Source organism: Antechinus flavipes, chromosome 2 (assembly GCF_016432865.1).
Source record: "Antechinus flavipes isolate AdamAnt ecotype Samford, QLD, Australia chromosome 2, AdamAnt_v2, whole genome shotgun sequence".
Lineage (NCBI taxonomy): Eukaryota > Metazoa > Chordata > Mammalia > Dasyuromorphia > Dasyuridae > Antechinus > Antechinus flavipes.
The window spans coordinates 448,613,011-448,634,900 of NC_067399.1; the positions used below are offsets into that span (position 1 = coordinate 448,613,011).

The following is a 21,890-nucleotide window of genomic DNA, read 5'->3' on the forward strand; positions in this document are numbered from 1 at the left end:
TTTTGTTGGCTGCCTGAAAAGAAATAGTGTTTTAGTAATTTTGTACTTTGCCTGTCCTCAAGGAGAGATATACAAATTCTTCTGTTTGGCATTTAAAACCATTCTGGCTCTGATGTTTCTTTCCAGGCCAATTTCACATTATTTCCCATTCACACAGTCAAATGGACCTTACTGTTTCCTATATGTGAAACAGGGTGTTCCCCATGCTTGGAATACTTTCCCTTGCTTTCACTCCTTAGAATACCCCTCTCCCTTTAAAGCTCAGCTGAAGTGCCATGCCTACATGCTTCCTTTTCTGATGGCCCCAACCTCCCACACAATTATTTTGTATTTACTTTGTATATCTTTTATATTTATCTATTCTCTTACATATTGTGCTCCTCTCTCCTAATAGGCTGATGGCAAGGATTATTTTATTTTTGTCACTATTCTGTATGTAGGCTCTTAAAAAATGTTTGTGGAGGGGGTGAGCCAAGATGTCAAGAAGGCACACGCAACTTTCTAAGCTCCTCTCATACCCTCATGACCAATTATTAAATTCAACCTCAAAAGTAGTGCTTGACTGGTAAAATTCATGAAGATTAGAAGTACAACAATTTACCAGCTGAAGATAATCTGGAGGATCGCCAGAAAAGGTTTGGCCTGAGAGGTGGGAATAGACTAGCACAAACAGGATAGAAAATTAGAGGCTAGCATATTGAGCAGACTGGTCCAGGGTGGCCTCCGTGGTTAGAAAATTTATAGAGACGACTCTGCCGTAGGCTGACTTTGCTCTGCTCTGCTTGCAAAGCAGCAGACAAGCAGAAAAATTAAAGCCAAAGGTAGAGGGTACTCTAAAAAACACCAGAACCTAACAGGATCTGTCTGTACCCACCCAAAACTGGAAGTGAGTGAACGAGCAGAGGCCACAGCACAGCTGTGCAGCCACATTGCCCTGGGCAGTCACAAATCTGCACGTCAAGGGGGCACAGCCTGGGGCAGCCTCTAATCTGCATGGGGTCAGAGAGGGGATGAGGGGGCTCAGCCTGGAGCAATAGAACTTCTGCAGCATGACTGCGCTTCCCTGGGCAGAGACACTTCTGGTCCATGCAGCTATTTGCTGGTCAGCTGCTAATACCCACAGCCCCACACGTGGTCTTTGGCTTGAGCTAGTGACACTTTCATTGCTCAGCCTTTAGTTCCAGGGCAGTCGCTAATCCGACTGGGCTGCAAAGAGTGAGGTGTGGGAGTGCTCTGGGAAAAAGTTCCCTCCCGGAAGTGATTCAGACCTGGTTGGCACAGGGCCAAGGTACAGAAGTGCCCAGTGAAGAACCCCGCTGTGCAGATTAGCGACTGGGGCTAGAGGCCCAAACTTTACAATATGTAGAAATGTTAAGTGAATGGAATTGATTTCCTCGGGATTTATTGACCTTGTCACTAAAGATCTTCAAGCAGGGGCTAAAAGTTGGCTATCTGTACAAGAGTCATATTTTAAATAGAAGAAAGGTTGAACTAAAGGTCCTGTGGGATTGACTGTCCATATATATATACCTATCCCTGTTCTGCAGAGGAAGCTGGTAACCTCCTTGCCCTGAAGGCAGACCCTACAGGCTTTTAAAAAAAAGAGTAAAAAAAATCAAAAGGACAATCGATAGCTTCTATACAGAAAGAGAGCAGGTTTTTAACCCTAAGGAGACTAACAGCAGACAGTCTCCAAATAAAACAGTAAAGGGGGATGTAACTTGGTTCCCATCACACAAATCTCTCCTAGAAGAGATTATTAAAAATCTTAAAAGCAAGCTAGAAGAAAAATGGGGAAAGGAAAGAGAAGCTATGCAAGAAAGTAACAACTTCTTGAAATGTGAATTGGAAAAGGTAAAGAACTTCCAGGAAGTACAGGGAAACAGTATTTGTGAATTGGAAAAGGTAAAGAAATCCCAGGAAAGTAGGATTTGTGAATTGGAAAAGATAAAGAACTCCCAAGAAAGTAGGATTTGTGAATTGGAAAAAGAAAATAACTCACTAAAAAAAAAAAAAATTAATGAAATGAAAAAAAATTCCATAGAGCAAAACAACTCATTTAAAAACTCAATTGGACATATACAAAAAGAAGTAAAAAAAAAAAAAAAAAAAGCTAATGTAGAAAATAACTCATTAAAAATCAGAACTGAACAAATAGAAATGAATGATTCATTGAGACATCAAGAATCACTCAAGCGAAACCAAAAAAAAAGAAAAAAAGAAAAATTAGGAAAAAAAAAATTAAATATCTACTTGGAAAAACAACAGACCTGGAAAATAGATCTAGGAGAGATAATCTGAGGATTTTTGGACTTTCCGAAAATTATGATGAAAAAAAGCCTATCTGTTTGTAGTGGCTAGAAGCTGGAAAATGAATGGATGCCCATCAATTGGAGAATGGTTGAGTAAATTGTGGTATATGAATGTTATGGAATATTATTGCTCTGTAAGGAATGACCAGCGGGATAAATACAGAGAGGACTGGTGAGACTTACATGAATTGATGCTAAGTGAAATGAGCAGAACCAGGAGATCATTATATACCTCAACAACAATACTGTTTGAGGATGTATTCTGATGGACGTGGTTTTCTTCGATAAAGAGAGCTAATTCAGTTTCAGTTGATCAAAGATGGACAGAAGCAGCTACACCCAAAGAAAGAACACTGGGAAATGAATATAAACTGCTTGCATTTTTGTTTTTCTTCCCAGGTTATTTATACCCTCTGAATTCAATTCTCCCTGTGCAACAAGAAAACTGTTCGGTTCTGCACACATATATTATATCTAGGATATACTGTAACCTATTCAACATGTAAAGGACTGCTTGCCATCTGGGGGAGGGAGTGGAGGGAGGGAGGGAGGGGAAAAATTCACAGAAGTGAATGCAAAGGATAATGCTGTAAAAAATTACCTTGGCATGTGTTCTATCAATAAAAAGTTATTTAAAAAAAAAAAAGAGAAAGAAAAAAAGCCTAGATACTATTTTACAGGAAATTATCAAAGAAAACTGCCCAGATGTAATAGAATCCTAAGGTAAAATAGGCATTGAAAGAATTCATCGAACACCTTCCCAAAAAGACCCTAAAATAAAACTTCAAGGAATATTGTGGCCAAATTTCAGAACTATCAGACTGAGGAAAAACTATTACAAGCAGCCAGGAAAAAACAATTCAAATACCAAGGTGCCACAATAAGGATCATTCAAGATCTGGCTGCCTCCACATTAAAGGATCGAAGGGCCTGGCATCTGAAAGGCAAAAGAGCTTAGAATGCAGCCAAGAATAAATTACCCAGCTAAGCTGAGCATTTTCTTCCATAGAAGAAGATGGACATTTAATGAAACAGATGAATTCCATTTGTTTCTAAGGAAAAAAAAAACAGATCTAAACAAAAAATTTGATCTCCAACCATAGGACTTAAGAGAAGCAGAAAAAAGTAAAAGGAACTCTTGAGAACTGTAATTCTGTTGTGGATATACATAATTTGATTTTACTGATATAACATAAAAAATGGAAGTAGAAATGGAAAGGGGATAGTATCAGAAAAAGGGAAAAGGGGGTGATAAAAAGAGGAAAACTACATCCCACGAAGAGGCAAAGGAAACCTACCATATCTGAGGGAACTTAGAGAGGGGGAGGAACATTGTGTGAATCTTACTCTCATCAGAATTGGCTCAAAGAGAAAATAATTGACATATTTGTTTTACAGAGAATCTTCCCTCACCTCATTAAAAAGTGAGAGAAGAAAAAGGAAAAGGAAAAGAGTAAAAAGGGAAGGGTACAAGAAAGGGGAAGGGATTCAAAGGGAGAAGGGAGGGATCCTAAAGAGGGAGAGCTGCGTGACGCAAGTGGGGCTCATAAGTTTAATACTGGCAAAGATGGGTAAAGGGGAGCAAGAAAAAGAAAAACATAATCTAGGGATAATATGATGACAGGAAATACAGAATTAGTAATTTTAACTGTAAATGTGAATGGGATGAACTCTCCCATAAAGAGGAGGTGGATAGCAGACTGGATCAAAAGTCAGAATCCTACAATATGTTGTGTACAGGAAACACATTTAAAGCGTGGAGATACATACAGGGTAAATGTAAAAGGCTGGAGCAGAATCTATTATGCTTCAGGTGAAGTAAAAAAAAGCAGAGGTAGCCATTCTTTTATTATTATTATTTTTTTTAAATAACTTTTTATTGATAGAACTCATGCCAGGGTAATTTTTTACAGCATTATCCCTTGCATTCACTTCTGTTCCGATTTTTCCCCTCCCTCCCTCCACCCCCTCCCCCAGATGGCAAGCAGTCCTTTATATGTTGAATAGGTTACAGTATATCCTAGATACAATATATGTGTGCAGAACTGAACAGTTTTTTGGTTGCACAGGGAGAATTGAATTCAGGAGGTATAAATTATCTGGGAAGAAAAACAAGAATGCAAGCAGTTTATATTCATTTCCCAGTGTTCTTTCTTTGGGTGTAGCTGCTTCTGCCCATCTTTGATCAATTGAAGCTGAATTAGCTCTCTTTATCGAAGAGATCCACTTCCATCAGAATACATAGAGGTAGCCATTCTTATTTCACATCAAGCAAAAGCAAAAATTGATCTGATTAAAAGAGATAGGGAAGGAAATTATATCTTGCTAAAGGGTAGCATAGACAATGAAGCAACATCAATACTAAACATATATACACCAAGTGGTATAGCATCTAACTTCCTAAAGGAGAGGTTAAGAGAGTTGCAAGAAGAAATAGACAGCAAAACTATAATAGTGGGAGATCTCAACCTTGCCCTCACAGAATTAGATAAATCAAATCGCAAAACAAATAAGAAAGAAATTAAAGAGGTAAATAGAATATTAGAAAAATTAGGTATGGTAGATCTTTGGAGAAAACTGAATGATGACAGAAAGGAGTATACTTTCTTCTCAGCAGTTCATGGAACCTATACAAAAACTGACCATATATTAGGACATAAAACCTCAAAATTAAATGCAGGAAGGCAGAAATAGTAAATGCTTTCTTTTCAGATCACGATGCAATAAAAACTACATTCAACAAAGTGTTAGGGGTAAATAGACCAAAAAGTAATTGGAAACTAAATAATCTCATCTTAAAGAATGATTGGATGAAACAGTAAAAGTTGCAGGATACAAAATAAACCCACATAAGTCATCAGCATTCTTATAGATCACTAACAAAATCCAATAGTTAGAGTTACAAAGAGAAATTCCATTTAAAATAATTGCCAATAGTATAAAATATTTGGAAATCTATCTGCCAAGGGAAAGTCAGGAACTATAGTTTTGATGAGCAAAACTATAAAACACTTTCCACACAAATAAAGTCAGATTTAACCAATTGGAAAAATATTAAATGCTCTTGGATAGGGTGAGCAAATATAATAAAGATGACAATACTACCTAAACTAATCTATTTATTTAGCGCTATACCAATCAGACTCCCAAAAAACTATTTTAATGACCTAGAAAAAAATAATAGCAAAGTTCATATGGAAAAACAAAAGATCAAGAATTTCAAGGGAATTAATAAAAAAAAAATCAAATGAAGGTGGCCTAGCTGTACCAGATCTAAATTATATTATAAAGCAGCAGTTAGCAAAACCATTTGGTATTGGCTAAGAAATAGACTAGTTGATCAGTGGAATAGGTTAGGTTCCAAGGACAAAACAGTGGATAACTTTAATAATCTAGTGTTTGAAAATCCAACGACCCCAACTTTTGGGATTAAAAACTCACTGTATGACAAAAATTGCTGGGAAAATTGGAAATTAGTATGGTAGAAACTAGGCATTGACCCACACTTAACACTGTACATCAAGATAAGGTTAAAATGGGTTCATGACCTCGGCATAAAGAATGAAATTATAAATAAATTAGAAGAACATAGGATAGTTTACCTCTCAGACCTGTGGAAGAGGAAGGAATTTATGACCAAAGAAGAACTAGAGATCATTATTGATCACAAAATAGAAAATTTTGATTATATCAAATTGAAGAGTTTTTGTACAAACAAAACTATGCAAACAAGATTAGAAGGGAAGCAATAAACTGGGAAAACATTTTTACAGTCAAAGGTTCTGATAAAGGCCTCATTTCCAAAATATATAAAGAATTGTTTCTAGTTTATAAGAAATCAAGCCATTCTCCAATTGATAAATGGTCAAAGGATATGAACAGACAATTCTCAGACGAAGAAATTGAAACTATTTCTAGCCATATGAAAAGATGCTCTCATTATTAATCAGAGAAATGCAAATTAAGACAACTCTAAGATACCATTACACACCTGTCAGATTGGCTAGAATGACAGGGAAAGATAATGCGGAATGTTGGAGGGGATGTGGGAAAACTAGGACACTGATACATTGTTGGTGGAATTGTGAATTACATCCCGCCATTCTGGAGCGCAATTTGAAACTATGCTCAAAAAGTTACCCAGCAGTGTTACTACTAGGCTTATATCCCAAAGAGATTTTAAAGAAGGGAAAGGGACCTGTATGTGCAAGAATGTTTGTGGCAGCCCTCTTTGTAGTGACCAGAAACTGGAAACTGAGTGGATGCCCATTAACTGGAGAATGGTTGAATAAATTGTGGTTTATGAATATTATAGAATATTATTGGTCTGTAAGAAATGACCAGCAGGATAATTTCAGAAAGGCCTGGAGAGATTTACCTGAACTGATGCTGAGTGAAATGAGCAGGACCAGGAGATCATTATATACTTCAACAACAATACTATATGATGATCAATTCTGATGGATGTGGCCCTTTTCAACAATGAGATGAACCAAAACAGTTCTAATAGAGCAGTAATGAACTGAACCAGCTATACCCAGCGAAAGAACTCTGGGAGATGACTATAAACCATTACATAGCATTTCCAATCCCTCTATTTTTGTCCACCTGCATTTTTGATTTCCTTCGTAGGCTAATTGTACATTATTTCAAGGTCCGATTCTTTTTGTACAGCAAAATAACTGGACATGTATACATATATTGTATTTAATTTATACTTCAACATATTTAACATGTATTGGTCAATCTGCCATCTAGGGGAAGGGGTGGGGAGAAGGAGGGAAAAGTTGGAATAAAAGGTTTTGCAATTGTCAATGCTGAAAAAATCTCCATGCATATATGTTGTAAATAAAAAGCTATAATATAATAAAAAAAGGTTAAAAATAAAAAAATTCAAAGGAAGATGACCTCGCCACACTAGGTCTAAAACTATGTTATAAAGCAGCAACTATCAAAAAAACTATTTGGTACTGACTAAGAAATAGAGTGGTAGATCAGTGCAATAGGTTAGGTTCCTAAAAAACATAGTAGTAAATGACTATACTAATCTAGTGTTTAATAAACCTAAAGATTCCTGGTTCTAGGATAAGAATTCACTATTTGACAAAGACTGCTAAGAAATTTGGAAAGTAGCATAGCAGAAAGTTAAGTGACCAACATCTCATACTGTATATTGAGATAAGGTCAAAATGGATCATTTAGATGTAAAGAATAATACTACAAACATATTAAGAGAGCGAGGAATATCAGATCTTTGGAGAAGGGAGGAATTTATGACCAAATAAGAACAAGAAAATATTATGAAATACAAATTGGATCATTTTGATCATATTAAATTAAAATATTTTTGCATTAAAAAAATAACAACATAGTGAAACCAAGAGTAAAAGTAAGCAAAATGGTAGGAAACAAATTTTATAGTCAGTATTTCTAATAAAGGCATCATTTCTCAAGTATATAGAAAATTGAGTCAAATTTATAGGAATATAAATCATTCCTCAGTTAATAAATGGTGAAAGGATATAAAGTTTTTAGGTATTTTTAGTTTTTAGATGAAGAAATTAAAGTTGTCTATCATTTAATGAAAACATTTTCTAAATCACTACCGATTTGACAAATGCAAATTAAAACAACTGTGAGATATTACTTCATATGTATCAGGTTGGCTAATATACAAAAATAGAAAATTATAATTGTTGGATCAGATGTGGGAAAATAATAACACTAATGCATTGATGGTGGAGTTGTAAACTGATCCAACCATTCTGGAGAAAGATTTGGAACTTTGCCCCAAAGCCAATCAAACTGTGATAACCTTTGATTCAGCGATACCATTACTGTATCCCAGAGAACACTAAAAAATAATTTGGTGGTGGCAAAGATAGTTCTAAAGGATTTATGATGAAAAATGTCAATATTCAAAGAAAGAAATGTTGAAATCTCAATATACTTTTTTAACTTTCAAAAAAAAAGTTTGTGGAATGTAATAATTGAATGGACATAAAAGTACTTTGAAACCTGAAAGTTCTAGAGAAAGGTGAACAGTCATCTAATGTAAAACTCTCTTTCTAGAGGAGGAAATGGAAAACTAGAAAGGCTTAAAGACTTGCTGAGCTTACCAGTTTGTGGTAGGTGTTGTGGGTTCTTTTCACTGCACCTTTCACTTCCAGATTTTCCATGTTTTATACATACAAAAAATTGCCTTATTACCCCCTTCATTCAAGGTCAAAATATTATTTTATGTTTAAAGAAGAGGAACTGATATGTTAGATCCACCCAAGATTATAGATAGAATCTCATAGTCAGTGTCCACATTGCATAAAGAGAATTTCATTCCCTACTTCTTGTCTGTCATTTTTCCAGCTCTTGTTGTCAGCCACATCTCATAGAAAGGAAGGAGGCACCTGAAGCCTAGGACCTGGAATACAGGCTAGGGGTATCTGCAGGATAGGAAATGGGGAATTCAGTCTTTTGGTTCCCTGCCCAGGGTCATCCAAGACAATTAAATTTTGAACTAACAGCTGTATGAAGAGGAATCTGCTAGAGATCAAAGAACTCTTTGCTTAGAGACCTTCAGTGTTCACAGAACTGCCTTGTTTTGCTTTGTTTTGTCTTATTTTATTTTAATATATAAAGCCAGAGACTCCCTGTGGTGCTTTGAACATTCCTTTCTTTGGTGCCATTTATATAATCACAGTAGGTGCCATATCCTCAGTTTGCAAAAACAAAGCATGGAAGAGGATTAGAACTCAGCATTGTCTTCCTAAGCGCTAACCCTAGATATGAATGAATGAATGAATGAATAACATTTAATAGATATCTACTTTGTGTCAGATATTGAGCTAAATACTGAGTATACAAAGAGAAAAAGCCAGATAGCTCCTGTCTTCAAGGAACTTGTTAATGTATGCACACGTTAATATGTATAGGATGTATACAAAACAAGTACATAGTTTTGGGGGAGGGAACCAACAACTGGGATAATAAGGAAAGTCTTGAAGAAAGAGGCAATTGAAACTGAATTTTAAAGCTCTTGCCACCATCCAAGAGGATGTCCAGTGCAGAATCAAAATCAAAGGATTTCTTCTAAGTGGTAAAGTAATCCCAATATTCCTATTTGTCAATCTTATTGTATTGATTGAATTAAAATTTAGAACATTTCAGAGCTTTCTAAATGAGATTCATAGTCACTCAAAAGTTTGACCTTATCAAATATCTTGGAAAAAAACTACAGGTTTATAGAGCACTTTTCTTGCAACAACAAAAAGTTGCACCCAAACTGATAATTATGGAGGAGTGTGGATGAGTTATCTTTGGGAAATTGTACATTGCTTTTAATATTCCCCAGGAGTTTTCTGGAAACAAAGGTCCATTCAAAAACATTCTTCCAGTAATGTTGTAAAGCTGTGCTTTACAGATCACTATAAATTCCATTGAAAGTCACCCAAAGAGAAATGAAGAGGAACATGTTAGATATGAGGAAGCTGCAGCATATTAGCAGCTAAGAATTGTCTAAAAGAAACACCATACATTTATGAACTTAGACCAATGTGGTGACCAGGCACAATTCCAGACGATTGATGATGAAACCTGATACCCACTTCCTGATTAGGTGGTTGTGATACAGTCAAGGTGCAAAATGAAACATATATTTTTAGATAGTGCATAGCCAGTGCATGAATTTGATTTGCTTGTTTATTCATATTTGTTAACAAGAGTTTTTATTTCTTTTCCCCCTCCAGTGTGTGTGAAGAGAATTTGGGAAAGATAAAACATCTTTTTTGCTTGTTAATTTTTTAATTTTAAAATATCATTAAATATATACCGTAGGAAAAATGCATGATCCCATATTCTGTCAGGAGAACTTGAATAAAGACCCTAAGGCAGTTTATATAGACCCTAGAAAGGACATGAATGGGATGTCATCTATATCTCTGGAGATAGTAATCTGCATACATATGATCACAGATCCATTGAAGAAATATTAGAGATCGAAGTTGAATGTGTTGGAGAGATAGAAAACAAGATTTGAGTGGAGTGACATGACCAGGTATTGGTTCATTAATTCTTATTTAGATTTAGGATACTGAAAATCATAATAGCAATTTCCATTTCTATAGCACTTTAAGGTTTAGAAATCTTTTTCCCTACAACTTTTCTATGAGATAGGAAGTGCATATGTTATCATTCCATGAAGCGCAGTTATATTCTATCACATCTACATACTACTTTGTTCATTGTCCAGTTTTGCTTATACAGTTAATTTTTTTTTAACACTTAGTAGAAAGCCTAATGATGCTTCATTCCTCATGCATTTTTGTTTTAGGAGCTATCTATTGTTTTTTTCTTTGTCTTCAATTCCAGAAATAGCTCTCTCTCCTACTTTCCCCAGCAAGCCATCCCTTGTAATCACTCAGTCAATCAATAAACAAGCATATGTTAAAATGCTTACTATGTTCCAAACTCTATGATAGTTCCTAGTGATACAAAAACACTCTAAATATATACTATATACTAAATATATATATATACTGGAGGGAACAGGAAGGGCCTTGAAGAAAATGAGGGATTCTGAGAGATGGTGGTGAGGAGGAAATACATTCTAGGAATGGAGACAACCAATGTCTACATACAGGGATAGGAACAGAGTACTTTATGTAACAAAAAAAGAAAGAACAAAATAAATAAAATAAAAATAAAAGAAAGGGAAAAGAAAGCAGTTCAGGAAAACTAACCCAATATATCTGACAATAATATATGTAGTATTCTACATTCATAGACTTCCACCTCTGCAAAGAAAAGGAAGTACACTTTCTCACCTCTTCTTTGTTGCCAACCTTGGTTAATATCATTATACAGTGTGTAGTGCTGAGTCCCCTAATCCCCTACCATTTACGTTTTTAAAGTCACTGTGTATATTGTTTTCATACTGTGTTTACTCTACATCAGTCAATATAAATCTTCCTATGATCTTCTGATTTCTCCATTGTCATAATTTCTTACACCACAGGAATATTCCATTATATTCTTATAATGGAATGTATTGATCCATTCTCCAGTTAATGGATTTCTGCCTTTGTTCTTCGAGCTCTCCTATCACAAAAAAGTGTTCCTATGAATATTATGACATTCATGGAAGCTTTCTTTTTTTTGATCTTTTTTGGGTATATATACCTCATAGTGAACTAAAAAATATGAATATTTTAGTCACTTTTTTAGTTATTCTGAATTGCTTTCTGGAATGGTCAAATCCACCAATAATGTATTTGCTTTTCCACAACTTTAACTATATTGACTAATCTCATCTTTTATCACTTTTGCCAATTTGCTAAGCATGAGTTGAAACCTCATTTTTGTTTTGATAGGCATTTATATTATTAGTAATGATTTAGAGCAGTCTTTCAAATGGTTAGGCACATTGTTTATCTGAAGCTTATAGAGAGATGAGAAGACTTGGGCAGATTATCAGGCCTGGACCTTAGATTCAGGTCTTTTGATCATAAGCATTTGAGCCTTTTAATTTGAGATTTGAGATTTTAAGAATCTTTTGATTTAAAGGAAATAATTCTTTCTATTATATCATACTGCCTCTTTGCGAACTAGTATAGTTTCCAAGGCATAGAGTGGGTGAATGAGCTACTGGAGATCTTGTAGCAATAGCAGTTCTAATAGGAAGTCTGAGGAGTATGCTTCCATGACTGTATTTTATTGCAATATAGGGGTATAATCATACTGATAGGTGGCACACTTGATCCTTTCTACTCTCTTCTCTCTTCTGAAAAGGGCAGAACTGAATCTCACTTAAGTCTTGCCTATCTTCCTGTGCCTCTTTCCTTTCTCACATCAGAGGCTGGAGAGCTAATTAGCCATGCTTTTGATGATAGCTAGATTCCTTTTAACTTAATGCAATATAACGACTCTCAGGACCTCATGGATCCTTTCTCTCAAGTTTTATGGATTTTACATCAATTGAAAAGTTATTAATATGATCATTATAGCTCAGAGCCCCCAGTTAGAAAAATTTCTAAGATTCAAAACGAGGCTCTCTATCCTAATTTAAAGTTGTATGTATCTATAGCTAATTCTGGCCTTTGGGGAGAAATCATATTATTTAAAATGTTTAGGTAAAAGAAATAGAGACTGTTCCAATATCTGTTACTGGGCAGGCAGGATTATATAGTGGATAGAGTGCTGGACTTGGTGTGAAGAGGACCCAATTCAAACCCTTTTTCAAAAATTAATTAGACATGTGATCTTGGGAAGATCACTTAATGTCTCTTGACTTCAGTTACTTGTATGGAAAATTATAGAATTGATCTAGACTTTTTTAGAGTTTCTTGCAACCCTAGATCTATGATCCTATGTTCTGTGTTCTGCTTAGAAGGGCAAAGGAGACAGATATTCAGGATTATTCCTAAGTCCAGTAGATCTGCCTCAGTAACAAATGGTGCTTCATAGAGTTCCACCCACATGGAAGTAACTTTTCAAATAGGGACAGAAGGAGGAAGTTTAAACATTTGCAGCCATTTGTTGTGTGGGAGTTGTTAATTTCCATTTCCAGAATTTGGGGTTTATTCTGTTATAGCTCTTTTGCCACTGGGCCTCTACTGTGAACCTCGAGTCAAAAAAGAAGTTCATGAGGCAGGATCTGTACTCACATAACTGTAATTCGTCTTTATAGCTAAGTCTTACCTTTCATCCTAGACAGTAATCTGCTGTGCCCAAATGTTGGGTGCTGCACATGGTCAATAGCCAATAAATGATTTGTTGACTATCTAAATGAATGTGACTTTTGTATTATGACACATTATACAAAATGAATAGAGGATAATTTTGGGAGAAGGTATGCTAACAGGTAGAGGAATCAGGAAAAGCTTCATGATAAATGTAAGTCCTGAGCTGAGTTTTTTTTTTTTTTAAATATTTTGATTTAATTTTTTCTCAACTACATGTAAATAAAATTTTTTAATATTTGTTTTTCAAAAAAATTGTGAACTCCTTATTTTTTTTTCCTTATCCTCCCATTTCCTTGAGAAGGCAAGCAATTTGAAATAGATTATACATTTACAGTTATACAAAACATTTTCATGTTAGAAATATTGCAAAAGAAAATACAGAACAAAAAAACCCAAGATTAATAAAGAAAGTAAAAAAGTATGCCTGAATCTGTATTCAGATTCCATCTATTCTTTCCGTGGATGTGCATAACATTTTTCATCATAAGACCTTTAGAATTGTCTTGGATCATTGTATTGTTGAATATAGCTAAGCCATTCAGAGTTGATCATCATATAATATTGCTATTACTATGTACAGTGTTCATTTCTTTTTGCATCAGTTCATGTAAATCTTCCCAAGCTTTTCTGAAAGTATTCTGCTTATCATTTATTATAGTACATTAAAATTCCATCATAATCATATACTACTACTTGTTTATTCCCCAGTCGATGGATATCCTTTTAATTTCCAGTTTTTTGCCACCACAAAAAAGAAATGCAATAAATATTTTTGTACACATAGGTTTTTTTCCTTTCCCTTTGATCTCTTTGGGATATAGATCTAGTAGTGGCATTTCTGGGTCAAAGGGAAAGCATGATTTTATACCTTTGGGCATAATTCTAAATTGTTGTGTTTAGTCTTGAAAAAATTAAGAATTCCAAGAATGGAAAGAGTGTATGTTAGTCACTTCAGAGGTATGGCTAGTACAAAGGCATGGAGACAAGAAATGGTATATCCTATTCCAGAAACAGCATGTAGACCAATTTGGCTATATTCAGGAGTGTGTGGAGGAGAGGACCTTGTAATAATCTGAGGCAGCTAGTGGCTCAGGGCATGGAGCACTGGGCCTGGATTCAGGACAGAGTTGAAATCCAGCCTCATATCCTTATTAGCTGGATAAGTCACTAAATCTCTGTTAGCCTTAAGTTTCCCCAGCTGGAAAATGGAGATAAAAATGGCACCTATATCACAGAATTGTTATGAGGATCAAATGAAAGAATACTTGTAAAAAGTGCTTAGCCAGAGCCCAGCACATAATAGACACTAGGTAAATGCTTCCTCCCTTCACCCTAATAATATTGAAAAGATAAGAAGAGTCCAGGTTGTGAAGAGATTTAAATATAAAATGAATTTATATTCCAACCTAGAAGATAGAGGACCACTAGAGTTTATAGAGTAAGGGACTAGTATGCTGAGACCTGGGCTTTTAGGAAAATCACTTTGATGGTTGTTCACAGGTTAAAATGAAGTGGGGGAGAGACTTGAGATAAGGGAAGAGACCAAATAGGAAGCTATTGTCATAGACTGAGTTTGAGGTGATGAGGGCTTGAACATGATGGTTTGATTTGGCAAATGACTGAATATATAGGGGGAATGAGAATGGGAAGTCATGGATAATGTTGAAATTAGGAATCTACAAGACAATAATAATGATAATAATCATAATAATAATATTACTTTTGTACATATAATAATAATAAAAATAATAAAAACTTAAAGGTTTGTAAAGTATTTTACATATGTTACCTTCTGTTATCCTTACAATATCCCTCTGATATATATGTTACTATTATCTCTATTTTACAGATGAGGAGCCTGAGGTGGAGAGAAGGTAAGTGATTTTACTGAGGTCACATGTTTGAGGCAGGATTTAATCTCAGATCTTCCTTACTATAAAGCCAGCATCCCTGCACTGTGCTACCTCTCTCCTAGGTGATTCCCTCAACAGAAACAATATTATTTTTTTTTGGGCAAAGATGATTTGATGAATTCTGTTTTGGACATGTTGAATTTCAGATACTTATAGGACATCCAAAACAAAATGTCCAATAAGCAGTTGATAATATGAGACTGGGGCCCGAGAGAGACTAGGACTACAAATTTGGAAGGCCTCAGCATAGCAATATTAATTGCATCCCTGAGAGCTAAGGAGGACTTGAAGAGAATTTATAGAGAAGAGAGAAGAGTGCCTGAACAGGGTCTTGGTTTATGGTCATGACATGGATTATACATCAGCCAGAGACTTAGAACAAGTGGTCGAATAGGTAAGAATATGGCCCAAGCAGAGATGACCTTTTCAAGGCATTTGATAGAAAAAAGTATTAGAGTTAGCTGGAGAAATAAGATGTAGTGAGGGAGTTTTAAGGATGGGAAGACAAGCACATTTGAAGGCAGTTAGAAAGGAATAGTAAGATTTTGAGTACTGTAGAAATGTGTATATATTGGGGGAAATCTGCTGGAGAAGATGGGAGAGGAAGCAATAAAGGGTAAATGTAGAGGGGTTGCCTTTTTAAGGACAAGTTTCTTCTCTTTATCAGAGATTGGAGCAAAGGAGGATATGGTCAGGGGTGGTATCAAGGCGTTGGTAATTGAGGAAGAGGAGAGAAGAGTAAGTTAGTGAAAGGTTTCAGATGCTAGTGAGAGGGAAAGATTTGCTAGTCCTTTGGGTGCAGCAACAAAGCAAATAACAATGATTCTTCTTTAACATCATTTCCACTGATAAAGTCATATCAGTTTCTGATATTGAACCATTTTAGGGTGTCAAGTCTTTGGTGGCAAGAACTTTCTTTTCTGAGTCTTTAATAGCTGTGACTGTGACACCTGAAGGAGTATTTGCCAGACTGCATCTCTGTAGGCATTGCTTCCCAGGTTCCCATGCTCACTGGTTTGAAAAGATTGCTATTCTAAGGCTCTTTGTTTCAGCATCCTCAGTTGTCTCCACTGAAGTCTGAGAGTAGTTGGTGGTCAGGGTATGCTGGTGTCTGGACTTAACCTGGCAGATGCTGACTCTTGTTTCTCTTTCATTGAATTTTATTGCTTCAACTAGGTTATCTTGTTTGCTTTACGTATGGCAGTTAGTTAACCACCTAAATGGGATTGCTGGTTCCCTCTCCACTGCAGTTGTTCTCCCAGATTATCCCTTTCAAAATGAGTTGGAAGCAGGTCTGGAAGATGCTGCCACACCCGAGATCTTGTGCTTGTGTGCCTGTTCCTGACAGTTGAGTTATAAAAGGATTACCTTGATCCTAATTGAGATTAGATAACAAAGTTGTAACTAATATACCCAGGCAAAACAGTTGCATGAACTTCCTCTAACTTCAGTTAGACTTATATGAGTAGGAGTAGACGATGCAGATGGTGGACACAGTTCAGTGTTGATGTTTGGCAAGGCAGTTTGATAGGGGAGTGAGGAATTTCTGAGTAGAGGATAACATAGAGAAACACTAGTTTACCAAAACATTGAAGTTAGGAAGACAGAGTTTTGCTCACCTAGTCAAGAATTAAGGGATAGAGAATTTACAGGTCACAGTGAGGTCAAAGAATAGGTTTTGGAAAGAGTAAGACAGGAGGAGTGATATAGAATGATATGACATTGTGATCAATTGGATGAAGGAACTTGAGAGTTCTTGATCAAAGAAGTGGTTCACCTGTATATGATAATAGGATCCTAAATGGAATCACCTCTGAAGAAAGGATCATAGAAGTTGTGAAGATTGAAGAAATGGGAATTTAAAATATTTGAGAAATAGCAGCCTATAAGTTGAAGGCTCTTATTATAAGGAAAGAAGTTGAAGTAGAAATAAGCTATTATGCGCTAGCCACTCATTGCAAAAAGGGGAGGAAGACCAGCCAAAATGAGGATTTGATGAAATGTTTTTCCTCTATATTAGCTTCACTTGAGGCATGAACTAAAGTTTATCAAACTTGATCCTACATTGTTCTCCCCATACATAGACCAATTGGCCTCTACCATTTGTTGAGAAAGTAATAAATTCTGATTATTATCTTCTCTATGTTTTATTTAAGATTTCAGAAATATTTGTCTCCCTACATGCTAAGAATTGCCGGACTAGATCTTAAGATTCTCTTTCAATTTCATATGTTTAATATGTATTGGATTTCTTGATTCTAGGGGAGGAAGTGGGAGAAAAGGAGAAAGAAAATTTGGAGCACAAAGTTTTGCAGAGGTGAATGTTGAAAACTATATTTTGAAAATAAAAAGCTATTATTAAAAAAAATAAAAAGAGAGAAAGCCCCCTTCCAAAGATTTCTCTTCCTTGGTACACTAAATAATTATGGACTAATAAATCTAAAAAGTCCCTTAGAAATCATCTGATCTGACTGAGTTTTATAGAAAAAGATGTTGAGAACAAAGAAGAGGCAATGTGTTTCTCAAAGTTATATAGCTAGAGAGAGTAGGAAAGATGATGGAGTAGGAAGAAACAATACAGGTCAGCTGTCTATTTCAGATCTAGGGATTTAATTTATACTCTGATAAAATATTGTAACAATGAACAATTTCAAAAGACTTAACAACTTTAGTCAACACAGTGATCAATCATGATTCTCTAGGATTGAAGATTTAGAATGTTGCTCATCTCCTACCAGAGATTTATATTTTAGCAGATGGCTAATTCAGGAATTTATTTTGCTTTACTATATACATTTGTTGCAAGGACTTTTTTTTTTCCTTCTTTTTCTTGGAGGAGATAGAATGAAGATGATAGATGATTGTTAATTGAAAATAATTTTAGTTTAAAGAAAAAAGAAAAAGGATGGAGGATTTCTTAGGGGTCAGTAGATAACAGTAACTGGGTTCTGGATAGGGTGATAAATTTGTAGAGCATGAACCTCAAAGAAAATGTTATTGAGTAATTTTAGTAGAGGAAGAATCTGGAAGTAGCATTGGGGAGCGAGAAGTATTCTTCCTCTTCAGGATCAGTGAGGTGGGAGGGGAGAGATGAATAGAAAGAAAAATTGGTACCATAAAGGAAGGCTTGGGATGCAGAATCATTCATTGGAACAAAGGACGCAGAAAGAAAAAAGAGTATGAGAGGAAGAGATCTAATATGGAGGAAAATTTGTATATTATAGAACACGACCTGTAGTAAAGGAAGGAACAGGCAAATGTGAAATGAAGCATCAAGGGTAAAAGACTGTGATAGATGAGAGATTAGGAAGCACAGATTGGAGAGAGACTTAGTCTTTGGCAGTTTGGGATTCAATATCATAGGGATGGAGAGAATAAAGGGGGATGAAGGTCTATTATATGCTGGGGAATAACTCCAGGCAAAGTATAGATGGGAGGAACTCTACTGATGAAGGCAATTTATAGATGGGTGCCGTAATCAGCTTGTACTAGCTTGAAGATTGTTAAATTTTCATTGTTAACTTTTATACCTTGGAAATCTGTGAATGCCATAAATTAGGACTTGCTTCATTGTTTTGATTGTTTAAACTAAAAATAGTGATGGAGAAAATGACAATAATACAGATATAACTTAAAAGTTTGCTGAGCCTTTTTTGGAAGCTGGTTATTAAACATTTACCTGCATGTCACTGGAAGGTGAGTAGACCATTCAGTCCCTTCTGATATCTAGTCTCACCTCATAGTTTTTCCTTCTGTTTTCATGTCATATGTCATATTCTTCTGAAATAAAAGGCCTGGTGGTATGAACCTTGGATAGTAAGAAGGGATGCACAATAGTCAAGAGCAACACAGTAGTCTAGGCTAAGCAGACTAGTGACAGTGACCATATCTTCTCCGTACAGCTTCAGTTCTATTATCTGCTTTAAATGTAAAGATCCCATATTCTCTCTCCACCTGAAGGTAAACATTTTGTAAATCTCAAAACACTATATAAATATGAATTATTATTATTACATATTACAAATGAAAAAACAGGGTTAAGTAACTGCTCAAGGTCACACAGCTACTAAGTGTCTAAGACTGCATCTGAACTCCAGATGAGTCTTCCTGACTCCAGGCCTGGCACTCTCTATGCACTGTGTCATCTAGCTTCTATTGTTGTTCCTGAGGTTAGTGCAATATTAGTGTACTTTAATTTTTTAAAAAATTTAGTCAGATTTGCTTTGAAATATAATGTTGAACATAGAGGCAAGAAGGTGCCTTAGCAAGAGCACTGGATTTGGAATCAGAATATCTGAAATCAACAATTTACTTCTTATGTCACCTTAGGCAAGACATTGAAACTTTCTGGGACTCAGTTTCTTTTATCTGTTAAGTGAAGGGTTTGAGTTAGATGTCTTTGAAGGCCAGAACCAAATCAAAGGTCCTGTCATTCAATAGCAGCTTGTAAATGATTAATTAATTCCCTTAAGGAATGTACATTTTACTGAAAGGAACAACATACACAGACAAGTTTGTGCAGAATATATACAAAGCTGGGGGCTGGGGAGGTTGTAGACTAGGAGAAAAGAAACCAGTTTTTAGGTGAGTGAAGAAAAAATTTGCTGGGAAATTGGTCCAAAGTGAAAGGAGCTGGGGTTTCTAAAAAGGAAGAGTGGGTGGGTGGGTGGGTGGAGGCCTGAATAGTAGTAGCCAGTGCAAAGGTTAGGAGATTGGAGATGAAATATGGGGAGAATGGAAACCCACAAAGGGGAATAATGTGTGATAAGCTTTAAGAGATAGTCTGGAACCAGATTATGAAGAAGGGCCAAACAGAAAACTTTTTATTTTGTTCTGGAGGCAGTGAAGAGTCACTTCTTGAGCAGGGGAATGACCTGATCATATTTGGGATTTGGATTCGCCAAGTTGAAGCCCAACTAACTTATGTGAACATTTGTTATTTGAAGGGCATTTATTGTTCATAATGGTCAGAAATTGTGAAGGTTTTTATCAACTGTTTTGCATAAACTTTATATTATATTAAAGAATCTTTGATCTTTGGAAAATGCGTTGTTAATTTGTTAATGTCTCAGACAGCTGGCATATTAATTTGTTTTGGGGACCAGACTCAAACCATCGATCTATCAGAATCTGTGTGGGTCACTACCCATGCGGAGGCATGAGAAAATGAAACAATTTTTGTTTTATTAGTGAACAGTAAGTGTTAATGGAATTCCTTATACAAAAATTATGCACTCCTTCATTTAATAAATACTTATCAAGTATTAACTGTGTAAGTCTCTATGTTAGAAACTATGGGGATATTGAGATAATAATAGTGTCTCATACTTATATAACTTTTGTGAAGTGCTTTTTCCTTACAGTAGTCCCCAGGGAAGAATAATGCAATAATTCTTTTATTCCATTTTACAAATTATAAAAGCTAGAATTTGCATATATTCTAAGACATAGAAAGTGCTTTACAAACATGATTTCATTTGATCCTCACAACAATTCTGGGAGGTAGGTGCCTTAATTATTCCCATTTTACAGATGATGAAACTGACAGAGGTTAAATGAGTTGCCCAGGTTCACATAGTTTGTAAATGTCTGAGGCAGGCTTTGACTCTACAAGCACTTTATCTAGTTATACCAGGAAGATGAGAAAACTGATGAATAGAGAGAGGTAAATTACTTTCTCAGTCTCATACACTTGATAAAGCCTTGTCTCTCCAAACTCCATCTGGAACTCTTATCACAGTATTATATTGGATCACAAAATCTCAATTCTCCCCCCTCACCCCCACCTCCTCCCCACACATACACACAGCTAGGCAATTGGAGTTAAGTGATTTGTACAGATTCACACAACTGAAATGTGTTAAATGTCTGAGGTCAGATTTAAACTTAAGTCCTTCTAACTTCAGGGCTGGTGCTCTATTCACTGTGCCATCTAGCTGCCCCCTTCACAGAATCTTAAGAACAATGCAGAATTTTACCTTGTCCTTGCCCTCGATAGTTTATACAGAGGCAGATTTTACAGGACTCTGAATTCCAGAACAAGGAGCTAGAATTTAATTCTGTGGTTAAATTTTCATCTTAAATTCTAATTTTTAAAAATTCTCTGCCTCTTTTTTGCTTTTTTAAACTGTTTCCATCCTGATCTTCCCACTCCTCCCTTACTTGAAGCCTCTTCCTTACCTTTCCAGTGGATGAATTTTTCCATGGATCTTTGTGCTTGGGACCAAGCAAAGCAATTTCATTACTAGAAAAGGAGGAACAAATGAGGATATAATAAGAGGAACCATGCACTGGATGAGACGGATCAGTGCCGCAGAGATCAGGAAAAAATCAATCTTTTCTAAGTTTTGTACTTTCCCCAGCCAGTATAGCAATGTTTTGTACATACTAGTAGGATAAAAAATGCTTGTTGTATGAATTAATGAAAAGAAGGTAGCCTACTTTGCTGAGAAAGTCCAGGATTTGGAGATAGATGTTCCAGCTCTCTCCATCTTGCTTGACTCTTGCTACTTTCAGTGTAAATGCAAGGCAGCTAATTATAATAATTATTTTTTGCCTGGGGAGGGAAGTGTCCTTCAAACTAGAAAAAAATTTCAAATCATTCTTCCTTCCTTTCCTGAGCTCCTGGGTGGCTAAGTGGGAAAAGCTGGAGCTAGGGAGCCTCCTAGAAAGAGGTTCCAGACTTAAAGCTCATTTGCTGTTTAACCTTAAGCAGATGAGACTTAACCAAGGACCTAGATCTTATTTTTATTTTATATTTTATTTTTTACACATTTAAAATGCTTTTTATTGATGTCTTTTTAAAAATATTGCCAGCACAATCAATACAGTGGAAAAGTCCAAAAAGATGTTCAAATAGATCTGTGGATCTATCGCCTAACTAAAGGGGTTGGCCTGAGAACAACTTCTCAAACCTTTTCTTTCAAGCT

General features: G+C 35.7%; 2 protein-coding genes across 3 annotated transcripts in view; both read left to right on the plus strand.

Moving 5' to 3' along the window:
* MANBAL (mannosidase beta like) overlaps positions 1-18,797 on the plus strand; it is a 66,494-nt gene extending 47,697 nt beyond the window's left edge. For both annotated transcript variants that reach the window (XM_051979332.1, XM_051979333.1), the window contains exons 4-5: positions 14,898-14,922; positions 17,224-18,797. In XM_051979332.1, coding sequence (XP_051835292.1) covers positions 14,898-14,922; positions 17,224-17,323 — 125 coding nt within the window. In that variant the 3' untranslated portion in view covers positions 17,324-18,797. The remainder of the gene's footprint in view (positions 1-14,897; positions 14,923-17,223) is intronic.
* The window catches only part of RPN2 (ribophorin II), a 178,600-nt gene extending 158,375 nt beyond the window's left edge, over positions 1-20,225 (plus strand). The window contains exon 17 of the mRNA XM_051979331.1: positions 18,804-20,225. Within this exon, the coding sequence (XP_051835291.1) occupies positions 18,804-18,816 (13 nt within the window). The 3' untranslated portion in view covers positions 18,817-20,225. The remainder of the gene's footprint in view (positions 1-18,803) is intronic.
* The last annotated feature ends 1,665 nt before the right edge of the window (positions 20,226-21,890 follow it).